The sequence below is a fragment of the Nannobrachium achirus genome (genome assembly GCF_963921795.1).
Source record: "Nannobrachium achirus genome assembly, chromosome: 3".
NCBI lineage: Eukaryota > Metazoa > Chordata > Actinopteri > Myctophiformes > Myctophidae > Nannobrachium > Nannobrachium achirus.
In genome coordinates, this window is record NC_137812.1 from 33,103,907 (window position 1) to 33,118,173 (window position 14,267).

Genomic DNA, 14,267 nt, shown 5'->3' on the forward strand with positions numbered 1-14,267 from the left:
AGCAGCTGCAGTAATAGGCAGCAATTTCCTCTGGTGATGACACCAGGGGAAGAATGAGGATGAGGACGGAGCTAAATAAAGCAGGCTGATGAGTACAATGCGGGAGGATTTTGTGGGCAATAGAAAAGAGAAAAAGGAAATGAAGATGAGAATGTTAATGAATTATGTTTGCAAAATGTTGCGTGTGTGGTACCCGAGCCCCATTAGAACAACAGATCAAAAAGCACTGAAGTAATATCTGCCAAGATGTTTAATAATTTTACAAGGTAGCATTCGCGTGTCTTCAAAAATGTATGTTACACTAGTACTCGGTAAGCGCAGGGCTGAAATAACAAACCCCACATCAATTGATATAATGAAACTAAAAACTAAGAAAGTTAGATTGTTGTTTATATAGTATTACACCATTGTTCATTGTAAGAAGATTGTACTGAGTTTAGCTCAACACTCTACTTGTCATTTAGCAAGTTGATTCACATTACAGGATTTGAATAAGGGACAAAGTAACTGGTTGTCACCTGTGTCTTTCACATTTTCTGAGAATGTGAACGATCCTTTTTTCTTTCTTTTTTTTCTTCTTTATTCAATCTCACGTTTCTGGTAGCCACATTATTCTTGTCATGTCATGTCACACATGGAAGTCCTATACTCACATTTTGTTTGGCATGTTGTATTTTATGTTAATTTGTTTAAAAACTGTCAACTGTTCTGCATCGGACAGCAGTGCAGCACCATATTTCACAATTGCCTTGTCAACCTTTAATGACCCGTGATATCCATATTTATTATCAGTATACTACTATTGTGAAGAATTGTGACCAAATGACACCTATTGTACACTCCTCCATTTTTCCCCCTGCAATTATTTTCCTTGCCTGATTGAGCATCAAGGAAATGCGATGTTGTTTTGCTTCCTTTGTTGCTGTCTGTGGGCTTATTAAGTCTGTATAGACTGTTACAGTGATTAACGGATATGCAAATGCATTTGAGTTCAGTTGATTACCTGCTGATGGCCGAGCTCAGCTCATCCAGACGCCGTGTGTCCGTGGAGGTGGCGTTGTCCAGCTTGGACAGGCTATCCATCCTCTTTAGAATCACCTCCAGCATGTCGCTGATTTTCCTCAGTACACCTCGTGACTCCACACTGGCCAGCACTGAGACAGACACAAGGGTAAACAGACCAACGATTAAGGATACAAGGGATGGAGTAGTACATTACAACCTACCCAAGTAGAATGTGTCTACATAGCTGCTGGGCAATTTTTGGTTGCTTTGTTTTGGTCATTATTGCCTACTGTAGCTTTGCCCACAAAGTTAACTATGTACACAGAGTCACTGTAAATCCTTGGTTGACAGAATGCTGTTTTAGAAGAATGATCTCGAGCAGCTGTTTGGGAACTGGAAGGTTCCCAGTTCTATCCCGGGCTCCCCCAGAGTTAGTGTTGAAGTGTCCTTGAGCAAGACGCTGAACCCCTAATTCTCCTGATGAGCAGGTCGGTGCCTTGCATGGGTTCCTCTGCCATCAGTGTATGGATGTGTGTGTGAATGGGTGAATGTAATGCACAATCATTGCAAAGTGCCTTGGATAAAGGCACTGTATAATGCACCATTTACCATTTAAAGCTATTGGGATGAGGAGACAATAGATATTAGGCAACATGGTTGTTTTCAAATCCAATCCATATCGGACTTATATTATTCCAACATCTTAACAGGCCGAGAGGCATCAAGCCAACTCATTTTGTCCATCCTCCTCGCAACCTCTCACTTTAAAAGAGCAGACAGTAACATTTGTGGTCATTGTCTGACCCTTTGTCAGGGTCCTGCTTTTTTCCAGGCCGAAAGATCTGACAAAAATATGTGAGTATGATCTTATGTTAATATTCTTTGATATGAATTAGACAGAGAATGTCACCAAAGCCTATGAAAATCCAGGAAGAGGAAACGATGTTGACTTTAGGTCTCTCTCTCTCTCTCTCTCTCTCTCTCTCTCTCTCTCTCTCTCTCTCTCTCTCTCTCTCTCTCTCTCTCTCTCTCTCTCTCACTCTGTAGCATCACATTATGTTGTAAAATGCCTGCAGTGGCCATTTGGCTCGTCATGTCATTTGTTTCCATAATGCCAGGATCAGACAACACAATTGTTTTGTCTTTTACCATTATTATGCCATTATAGTGCAATAAATTCTTGCCGTGTCTTGGCACTTAAAGACAGAGAGAAGGAGAGAGAGGAGAATCGAGAAAACAAGACATCACACTGATCCTCATATGAAGAGAACTTCATAGAAGACAGCATTTGTACACGCTGAGGAAAGCTTATTGGGCCGAAACGTCCATTTGTTTGCTGCTGCTGGGGGGAAAACTTTCAATAAAACATGGAGAATGTGTTCTAAAGTGAGTGCTGGTGTCCTTGTTCTAAGCATTTCTGCTCCCAGAGTCAAATGAACACTGAGGATTGTCCTGTGTAGAAAGGAAAGGAATCTGGGTGAGTGACACAACTTCTTTACCCAAGTTTGCTTTTCATAAAGGGAACAGTGCGGTTATTTCTGTAAGCGTCCCAACGTTGAATGCACTGTACACAGAACAGAGCCGATCACGCAACGGGGAAACTGAATGATGTCTACAGAGAAGCTATGACAGAGGCTCTCAAAGAGGATGTTAAGTGGAGCAGTTATCCTCTCAAGCAGCAGGGTGAGGGATTTGCATGTCTTGAGGAAACTCATAGACAATGCCATCATTCACATTAACACATCAGTCAGGTGAACTGAAGCAATTGTTGGAGTCTTGCTGTTATCTTGCACTGCATGTATTGCTTCTACAGACTAATGAAACAAAATTAATGCATGAATTCATAACAGTTTAAAGCTGTACTGTGGAAGCTGCTCAACTAGTGGTCAGTAGCGGTATTGCTTTTTTCGGCCGGAGTCGCCGCGGACCACCGGAACGGGCCCCCGCGGCCATCGCGAGCACCTCCGCCTCGCCGATACGATTCCGTAGAGCCGTCTACCATCATTTTTAGACCAGGATTGAGGGAGTAGCAAGCAAGATTCCTTCACCAATGTAAACACAGTTGCTGAGGGAAGCTACTTCCTTTAGAGACAGCAAGACTCGCTGTGATTGGCCGGTGGTGTATGATCGGCGCTGTGATTGGCCGGTGGTGTATGATCGGCGCTGTGATTGGCCGGTAGTGTATCATGTGGGAGATGACATCATTTTGCCGGGAAATTCTCCCCCCCTCACAACTCATAGAAAACATATAAAGAGAAGGCTTCAGAAGCTGTGTATACGTTGGCCAATCACATTGCAGATCATATACACATGATACACTACCGGCCAATTACAGTGCATCTTGGGTCTCTTCAGGAAATAGCTTGCTTCAACAGCTTTGTTTACACTGGTCTAGAAGTCTAGCATGTAACTCCCCAACCGCTGCTCGTAGAGGGACACGGGAGACCTCGATGGATGCGTCTCGGCGAGGCGAGGCGAGGCGGACGCGGTGGTCTGAAAGCCCGGTCCGCGGCGAAAGACGGCCGAAAAAAGCAGACGTGACCGCGGTTTGCTATACTGCTACAGACCACTAGTTGAGCAACTTACACAGTATAGCTTTAACTTAATCCTTCCCAGGAATAGTGCATTTTGAACCTTGATACAAAAATACCATACTCGCTCTGTGTCTCAGAGGTGGGCTGTGGAGTGGACAGTTCAGAAGCCTGCGTAGCCTACTAATCTCATCATCAGTGGGGATTCCAAGCATAAACTACAGCCTATCTATTCCTGGAAAGTTAGCACGCTCGAATAGAAATTAAAAAAGTTGAAATTATCACCAATGATGTGATTGGTAGGCACATTTTCGAACCATCCGCAGAACATCTTGGAGACACAACAGAGCGAGTAGACAGAAATTGCATAGTGAACATTAGGGAGGACAACCCATATCGATTATCAAGATGATGTTGAAAAAAGGCAAAATGTTCCTTTAAGAAGGAAATGGATCTCTCCAATGGCTATAAGTAAGTAAGTACTGTAAGTGGGACAGTGAAAAAATCATACATCATTATTACATTTAAGCGGTGTTAGCTGCTTCTACAACTGACTTTGTGTGTATGTCTGTACATGTCTCCATGAGCAGCCTGCCAGTTATTTTTCCATCTACCTCAACTCTCTTCACCAAAAACAGCAGATCTACAAGCTCACAAAGAATCATGTTGTGACACGTAGTTAAGTGGTTAAAAGTTAAGTATAAAATCTGTTCTAATGGAAACAGACATTTCTCAGTGACATATACCGTATCTCAGGTGGAAACTGGCTACGTAGCATAATATGATAAATGATTCTAAAGATTAACAGTGTAATTCAGGGGAATTCAGTGGATGAAAAGGTTATTTACAAGGGTGCCCTAGGTCAAAAAAGTTTGAAAACCCCTGCTCTACTGTAGTTCATATAATAGCTAAAAGAAATAAACCCATCAAAGTCACAGCTGACTTCACACTGGGTGCGATGTTATTCCACTACAGAACCCTGAACATGTCACGGTGATGACATAACTAAATCGACAGCATCCACATTACCGCCGTTAGTAAGCCGCCTCACGGAAGAAAGTTTGATATACAAAGGCAAAGGTCGAATAATACTCCTAGTTCCCCATAAGGCCACTAAGTAGGGCGCTGTAATCACCTAGATTATGATGTCTGACCACTCTGTCAAAGCCTGAGCCCATTGGTTTGACAGGCAATTACATTGCAAGGGCTCCATCATCAAACAGACTCAGCACAAGGTCACTGTCAACCACCTCGCACGCACCAACCCCACCCCCACCCCCAGCGCCATTTGGCGGCAGCAGCTTTGAAAAAAAAAAAACTAAAGAGAGAGAGGTCGGCTAGATATCTCCCGGGCAACAGATGTGTTCCACTATGATTGACCGTTCTGTCTTAGCATGTGACAGATCACTGTGTCAGAATGTGGTGGTGTGTTGTGTTGCCTAGGTGATGATTATAATGCTGGCTGATGATATGACCTCAACTTCAGTATGAGGTGGTCTAGCTGCCCATTTGAGTGTGGACAATGAGGATCAATTCAAGGTTATTGCACGTGCGTTCTGATCTGTTTCACACACATGCGCGCACGCACGCACGCACGCACGCACGCACGCACGCACGCACGCACGCACGCACGCACGCACCACACACACACACACACACACACACACACACACACACACACACACACACACACACACACACACACACACACACACACACTATAGTTTAACACACTTTCTTTTCTAAAAAACAATAACTGGTTTTGAAACTGACCACAAATGGTTAAATGCTGCATTACATCATCTGTAATGAACTCCAATAATAGAACCGGGACTAAATGTCAAGTTATTCCAAAAAGTCAAGTTTAATGTTGTTCTTATTGTTATTGTCTTGCATGTTACAGTAAATGTCACATCAAGTTGCGCTAACTGCGCCTAACAGCATCCCTGAGTATCTATTGTATGAATAGCTGTATCAAAGTATAATCAGGTATCCCTAGGATACATTTTCATGGCAGTGATCAGTTCTAATGATTGCAATAATAATGTTTTAAAAGGCTGACCCAAAGCTGCAATCTCAACATAGACCTTGTTTTAAAGACTCATAAAAACCTGGAGCACATCCCTTTAATGTCTTTGACGCTGCCAAGAGCATTTTTAGTAGATGTGCAATTATGCCAATGGGTCGCTTAAATGATGGTGGTATATGCAAAGTGGTTGGCCTTATCTGCCCTCATTCAGTTCTCATTGGTGTTGAGGAGAATGCCTTTGTGCCACAAGGGATTAGAGTGGGTCAGAGAAGTATACTGTGCACACAGACCAAAGGACAGTAGAGCGGGAGAGACCAGACAACTGACAGCAGTAATATTACTCTGCTTACTGTAATGTGCCCGACAATTAGAGGCAGACAAGACTAGGTCAAACCCTAATATATTGGACCATGTGTGAAATGCTGGAGGCAACACGTATAGCCAGCCAACCATTGGTGTAGTTTCAACTGTCAGTGAAGTTCTAAACTCACGTAGCCAGGCTTACTCATCTGTGAAGAGAAAAGCCAGGTCACAATATACATATACACAATGTACTAAGGCCTGGTCACGAGTGGTTAGAAAGGTGGGACTTCGGGCGTGTGAATTTCCCCGGAAGTTGTCTTTTTTCACAGTGCGGTGTTCCTGCAAACGTATTCCCAGCTGAAAAAAATTATAATCTGTTATATTCTCCTGCTCCTTCAGTTGCGCTCGCAATAATATCCAAACAAAACATGGATTCTGACAAAGTTACACACCTGTTAAGAGCCGGGGGATTAAACAGACCTGCACCGCTTGACGTACGGTAACTTCCGTTAAACGCAGCACTTCAGCCAAATTCAAGCTCTTCCGCTAAGACAATGCACAGGGCAGTGAGGGCACTGAGGGCAGGTCTCGCCCTGCTTGGTGATGTTCAGGTTTTTGTCTTATACACGTAGAGGTTTGGCCCAGGCTGACTGATATGTATGCTCTCCCTCTCCCTCTCCCTCTCCCTCTGACTCTGATACAGGCTTTAGTCTCTCTCTCTCTTTCTCGTATGGATGTACGTACGTACGTACACACGCAATCAATCAGTCAGTCAATCAGTCAGTCAGTCAGTTAGGTCAGAAAAGGGCAGAAAAGGCCCAAAAATATAATAAAAAAACTAAATAGAAAAAGAAAAGTAGGGGAACTCAAAAGACAGTAATAGAAGGGAAACTTAAAAGGCAGAGAAAGTGGATGAGAGGGAGAGAACTGAAGAAGGAATGTATTGTGTCTGAGTGGAGTAGCAGCCAACCTCCTCCCAGTGCCAGTGTCCATATTGAGCTTCTGGCCATTGTCTGTGTACTTATTCTAATCAGGCTGTCACTGATCACAGATTACATGGGAATTAGCATCTGAGCTCCCATGCTGCCACAGACTCCCATGCTGTCCATGCTGTCACGGGAGCCCGTCCATTGTTTGCAGATGGTATTTACATACCGTAATAGCTTTGCTGTCAGGAGAAGACCTTCCAAACCGCCTTGGACGCTTTTCATTGTCTGACACCTCGGAGACATGAAATGTACGTGATGCAAACATTTTGAGAGAGTTGTAGTGTACAGCAGGGTTTCTCCATGGCACCCTATAGGTTGTCCAGGGGGGTATTATTGTTTTCGTATTGGATGCCTTGTAAGGGAGTGCTTGTTTTCAGTGAAGACGACGTCTCAAGCGTACTTGAGCTATGTGAGACATCGGCGAGCAAGTCGCCATATTGAGCGCTGCGAAGTCCACTTGAGCCGACTCAGCGCCATCCGAGTTAAGTCCCAACAGAACCGTAAATCTAAAAGTCTATTCACCAAAAATAGCAGACCTGCAAGCTCACAACGTGTGAAGTTGTGCGCGTTGTGAACTTGTAGATCGGCTATTTATGGTGAATGTTCCCCGCAGAATAGTGACGCTGGCGTTTAAATGGTCAAACGCCAAAAGTTTTTTCTCGATCTGTCCTATAATGGAAACAGATATTCTCTCAAGTTTTCCTCCTGACATATTGTATCTTAGGGGGAAAGGTTTACATATTTGACATAAGTATAAGGTACGGTAAATAACAAGGTAATTCAAGGGTGCTGTGAATGAAAAAGGTTATTTACGGGGGTGCCCTGAGCCAGAAATGTTTTAGCACCACTGGTGTACAGCATTTAGCAGTATACAGTTATAGTGATGCACTTTACAGTCAAAATAAATAGTAAAACAGAGCTTGAGACTCCTGGTAAGTGTGGGCTACTACTGCTAACGCAGCAGACACATTACGGGTACTTAAATGCACTTGGCGATAAGCACACTTAAACTAAAGCCTGTAAAGCTGTATCTGCACTGATAACTGGTTCCAGGACATCAGCGATTGACTGATCCAGGTTTTAATTGTGAGTACAGATAATAGCAGTGTTTTATTCCAACAGTGGACCAAGTACAACAATTATTTCAGTTTTTGAAAGCTGAAATAATTGTGTGCTCCGATACACCACTGTTCTATTTTCCAGGATTTGCGGCGTGGTGAAGAAAGTCTGCGCGTCGTCCGCAGCCGGTGGGTGCTCCCCTATAGTTACATATGCTACATACAAACATATTTAGTTACACACTAAGTCAAGTCTTGGAGTGGTGTGCACCGCTCAAAAAATGGTTATATGACTTGACATATTTTGTGTCTCTAAAGAAAACACTTCTACACCGACCTAACCATAGTGGAAATACTAAAAGAAATAGCTTATTGTCATGGGAGATACCGTATTGTTCCCATCTAGTTCAGTGTAAATGCTATGTAATTAGTTACAATTCCAAGAGCATTTTACATTTCTATATTAGGCCCTCTTATCTTCCCCGCCATTATCGTGATATGATTTGATGAGTATGACACAACGCCTGCAGTGCCATTCACGTGGTAATGGCATCTTTGATCTGCAGTCAAGATGAACTAGAATAGATGATGCATGAACTGGCACAAGGCAATGCACCACTAAAAAATACACAACATCACTAATATTTACCTTGGAGTGTGGAATTGCACCTTGAGTTACTCACTGTGCATAAAGATGTGTAAGTTATCATTTATCACACAACATCAAATTAGCATCTAACGTTCTAAGTAATGAATATTGCAGAGAGCCCCTGTGTTACATAAAGGAGGAAAATGCAACCTCTTAGTGGAACAGCAGTGAAAGATACAGCCATATTTAAGATTCAACGAGAAGGGGTGGGTTAACACCACCAAGTAGCTTGTGTACTATTTCATGCCATGTTGGCTTACCGTCCACCGGCAATGAGGGGAATACATCAGGCATGCATGTGCACACACCAGAGTTGGGGTCCGTTACTCAAGAAAGTAATACATTACACTTTACAAATTACTTTTGAATGGAGAAAGTAGTTACACTACTTACATTACTTTTGTGTTACTCCATAAACTCGCCTAAGATGTCACGTAATTTGCCACTTACTTTGCCAATTACGTAATATATATACATAACCTTACGTACCGTATGCCGATATATTAGCACAAATCTTTATCGTTCGTTTTTAGGAGGAGTAGTGCCGTTACATTACTCATTACCAAAAAAGGTTATTTGATTACAGTAACTCTGTTACGGTAATTGCGTTACCCCCAACTCTGGTGTACACATACTGTACACCCGCACGCACGCACGCACGCACGCACGCACGCACGCACGCACGCACGCACGCACGCACACACACACACACACACACACACACACACACACACACACACACACACACACACACACACACAAACACAAACACACATATACTTATGTACACATACACTCCTGCTCTAGACACCATATTGGACTCAATATTCAGTGTGATTCCACATCATATCTTTCTCCAGAGGATGGAAACATGCGGTGCGTGAACGCAATCCTTGTTAGTGTATCTACTGTAAATGTACTTCTGACAACTCAAGATTGTGTATGCGAGTGTGTTTCTGCATATCCTAGCCTAAAGAAAAAGATGGCAGCTCTCCGCTATCCATTTCCATTTAGCTACTGAGCAGCAAAATCCTGACAGCAATTAGCACCAGAAATTGGTCTCTAATCGAATATGTTTTCACCAGAAAAAAACTACCCAATGTGTGTAGCAGGAGTAGGAGGGATTTACTCTGCGTGCACGTGTGCCAGCCGATGTCGGCATTTGTGATCGTTTCCTTTTATATTAATTTTAATTTAGAAATACATTTCTGAAATCAACAAACCTGTAGCCTATTCCTTACCAGTGTGAGTGGCAGCAACATGCAGAAAGTAGCCTACTACTACATAATGCAAAGAAGCTGGGCTCTTTTGCAACAAATCCATAAATGTCATATCATAATGCTTAATTCATGCTTTGTCGTACAACGGTGATGCACAACAAAAGTAGCTCACAACCTGTGGCAATCCGACACATTGTGAGCTTAGTTGTTATTTTTACTTGAGTAAATATATTAGCAGTGCAGTAGAAATAAAAAAAAGTAGATCTGCTATTTTCAAATTGCCAAACTATACAGTAGGGTTGAAGTGGTTAATGTAAGTTTTGTAAGGCCCCGGACATACATTTAAAGCATTTAAAGCATAAAGCACATGCTTCAAATGTGTGTCTGAGGCCTAATTACAGTATAATCCAAATCTACAAAGTAACTACTGTAGCCTAACTAATTATATTTTGTAGTGGAGTAAAAGTACAATATTTTCCTCTGAAATGTACTGGAGTAGATCGAAGTGAAAGTACTGACAACTGGAAATACTCCAGAAGTAAAAGTACCTAAAAATTGTACTTACGTACAGTACTTAAGTAAATGTACTTAGTTACTTTCCACCACTGCACTTTAGCCAGGCTGTCTCCAGTGCACATTCACAGAGCCTTTTATAGCTTAGCACAGTGAAGTGCCACCGTGAGGTGAAGAGATTCAAGACCATAAAGTATCTGCACTATGCATAACCACAACACAAGAGAGAAGACATGAGGAAACAAGAGAAAAAGATTAAGATTGAACACAAATTCAAGATTGTGTAGAGAAAGAGAGAGAGAGAGACACAGAGAGAGACACAGAGAGAGGGAGAGGGAGAGGGAGAGCATACATATCAGTCAGCCTGGGCCAAACCTCTACGGGTATAAGACAAAAACCTGAACATCACCAAGCAGGGTTTCTCTTCCATTATCAGTGTACAATTGTGCCTTGAGGTGGTTAGTTAGCATGGCTGTGTGTGTGTGTGTGTGTGTGTGTGTGTGTGTGTGTGTGTGTGTGTGTGTGTGTGTGTGTGTGTGTGTGTGTGTGTGTGCGTGCGTGCGTGCGTGCGTGCGTGCGTGCGTGCGTGCGTGCGTGCGTGCGTGCGTGCGTGCGTGCGTGCGTGTGTGTGTGTGTGTACTGTGTACGCACATGCATGCATTTGTGCGTGGGTGAGCAGTTCATAGAGAGCGCAGTTGTCAGCTGGGTGAAACATTATGCATTGTACAAACTGATGCTTATAAACTGATAAACGAAATGGACACTCTGTTTGACTGCATTTTAGAGAGAAAGGTTCACTCCCCCATGCATTCTCAGGGAGCAGTTTGCACAAAACGTAATTTGTGGAACTGATCTTGCAACCACTACTGACTTGAATAATTGTAGATGTTTAAGCCCAGTGTAATTATTTTTACTAGTAATTATTTTTACTATCAGTTCTAAAATCCACACCCACTTCCAAGAACCAGTGTCTTCATTAAAAATGAAGCTGTCACACGCACACCACGTACCAAATGACACCCTGTTGTTTGATAGGTGGTGGTTTAGAAGTCGCAAATAATCTATCAGTCATCAGTCAGTATAATACATAATAGTAACCGATGCACATGGACTTCTAGTTAACTCACACTTTGTACTTATCTCTTATTATCTGTTTCACCTCAGTCACTGTAATGTCTGTATTCCACTATTGGCTGCCGAGTTGGGTTAATATTCTAACACAAATAAAAAATAAGAAAAAGCAATACTTTATTAACGTCGACAAAATAACCTCATGGTAGGAGTCGACCGTGATTGGATAGTACTGCTCACAGTGGCCACGTCGAAATCTGGCATTAAAGTTTTTGACATTTCTATGGAATCTCTTAATTGAGTGTGTCAGTGTGTATCAGAGTGTAGAGTGTATCAGGTATGTCAGAACAGGATGGCATTTTACTTTGATTGGCCAGGGGCTGTTTGAATATTCATGAAGAGAACGCCATTTGTTATCTGATGAATGCTGACAGAATGGCCTTGCTGCTGCTGGTGAGGAGTTGAATACTCACAGTCACATGAACTGCAGTCCCATGTCACTTTGTCACCAGAGAGCACAGGGATAGAAGGCTGGCCAACTCACAGATTAACCTCCACCTGAGATAGACACTGCACGCTCAAGCCCGCAAGCAAAGCAAACACGCACACACGCACGCACGCACGCACGCACACACACACACACATTCTGTGTGTGCGACTGCATGCTTGTGTGTGTATACTTCAGACAGGGGTGTCGCACCAAATTCTGGGCCCTGGGTACAAGGATTCACTGCGGGCCCCGCATGAATGTTCTTCATGGGGGGGAGGGGTTTAACCCATTTAGACTGGGAACGCATTATTACGCATTATTTTGTGCTTTAACTATTGAAAAATAGCAGATATACAAGCTCACAGCAAGCTTGTAGATCTGCTATTTTGAAAAGAATCATGAAAATGTGTGCATGTCTTTGAATATTTCAAATATTTCAAAGTTTTTTTTTGAAAAAACTATGTTTCTATGTCAGTGGTGCTCAAATCTTTTCATGTGAAGGACCCCCAAAATGATATGTATTTGGCCACAGACCCCCATCTCAAAATATTTAGTTCCAGGGACCCCCCAGAAGCAAAATTTGAGTTACAAATGATCACTTAAAAAATTCATATGTTCAATGATTTGCACACATTTTCACGACTTTTCAAAAATAGAAGATTTACAAGCTTGTATATATATATGCTAAAGTATAAAATAATTAAGGCCCCTCCACCTTGGGCCCTAGTAACTCAGTCCCACTTTCCCCCCCTTTGTGACGCCCCTGTGCATGCACGTTCTGTGTGCGACTGCATGCTTGTGTGTGTGTGATACTTCAGACAATCAGCACAATGCAATCATCCCTCCACCTTCTGCTCCACCCTGTCCTACTCTCTCATTTCTCTTGCCTCTCTGCAGTGGGGAAAACAACAGAACCACCTGCAGGAGGTTCCCCCAAAGCTCTTCCCCTTTCCCTCAGTGGGCAAACAGAGAGAAGACAGACTGTCAGGAACTTAATGTCTTCATATACTCTGCCATCTCCAGAGCGTCTCCTCTCCACCGCCGCCCTAACGCTACGTGCATTCAATTTCCTACAGATTACATGTGGTGTATTATTACAGTGCGGGAGCACCGCTGTTCATTAGCTAAGGAACGGCAGGTGGCCATGAGGACTGAGAGCGTTTCTCTGAGGCGCGCTCTGGGAGTGGAAGCAGCGGGCGGGAATAAGGTTCACGTCAATTAAAACGCAGCAAATGAGCCATAGAGGAAATTAAGACGTGTGTGCAGGAGCTGAAGTGAACGCGCTGAATGACAATGATCAGATAAAGTTTATCTGATAGACAGTCCATCGTGCTGCAGACCAGGCGTGGCCTCTGCTCTACCAGACGTGCTGGATGTCTCTGAAAACACATTTTGTTGGAGTGCTGTGCAGGAACTGCAGTGATACTGTCTACAGTATATCTATATCATGTTTGGAATCCCACCGTACAAATGTATTTCCGTGCACTGTTAGACTGCCACTAAACGCTGTTTATAAGACAAATATCCCAGGAATGTCCCTGATCACTGTTATTGCATACCTGCCATTTACATTTGTTATCGTACCTTTTGATGTGTTTATATTGCAGGTGATTGGGTAGCTGCTGCGAGAACCACCCTTCCTGCTATATTGTGTTCAGTATTGTCTATCTTTGTATAGTGTACCTATTGATGGATACACGATAGGTGGGCACTAGGGACATCTGGGCACCTCACCACATGTAAAATGGTCTATTTTGTCAAAAAATTAAATATTTGAAAAATATTTTGTATTTAAGTAATGTAAAGTACTGTAGGCTAGGCTATACATGATGTAAATATATACGGGGAGAGAGATGGGGAGTGACACACAGCAAAGGTAGTCGGGATCGGGACCCGAACCAGGCAATCAGGCTACACTGAGCCTAAGTGGTATGCGACTGGACCGGATACAACTTAGGCTCAGTATCAGACTCAGATTCAGTATCAGACTTCATTTTATCCTTAATTGTTCATGCCCCAACATGACTGGATATACAGGTTTGTAGCCATTGTAGAAATATTAGAGTTTTAGACCTTAATTGTCGAATGTTTAAGCATGTTCTAATCATGTACTTTACTTTACTTAAGACCATTTTTTAAATGTTAATTCTTCTAACATTTTGGACAAAATAGACCATTTTAAATCGAGGTGCCCAGATGGCCCTAGTGCACTGCCCACCTATCCTGTTACCCTATTGATAGGTAGCTGTTGTCATGGCTCTTTCTGTGCACACCCCCCTAGGCATAGGACTTGTTTTTATTAACATTTATTTACGTCACAGCGAGAATGTATATATATTTACGCTGCAGGTGATGGGAGTATCTGCAGATAGCCTCCCTTCTATGCCCGAGTTGGTTTTGTGCTGGCAT

The 14,267-nt window shown here is 42.8% G+C and overlaps 1 protein-coding gene across 1 annotated transcript in view; it reads right to left on the reverse strand.

The window, feature by feature from the left end:
- LOC308281247 (alpha-1,6-mannosylglycoprotein 6-beta-N-acetylglucosaminyltransferase B-like) overlaps nucleotides 1–14,267 on the reverse strand; it is a gene marked incomplete at both ends in the record, with an annotated part of 176,366 nt that overhangs the window by 115,668 nt on the left and 46,431 nt on the right. Inside the window, 1 exon segment of the mRNA XM_080721381.1 lies at nucleotides 1,004–1,154. Coding sequence (XP_080577507.1) covers nucleotides 1,004–1,154 — 151 coding nt within the window.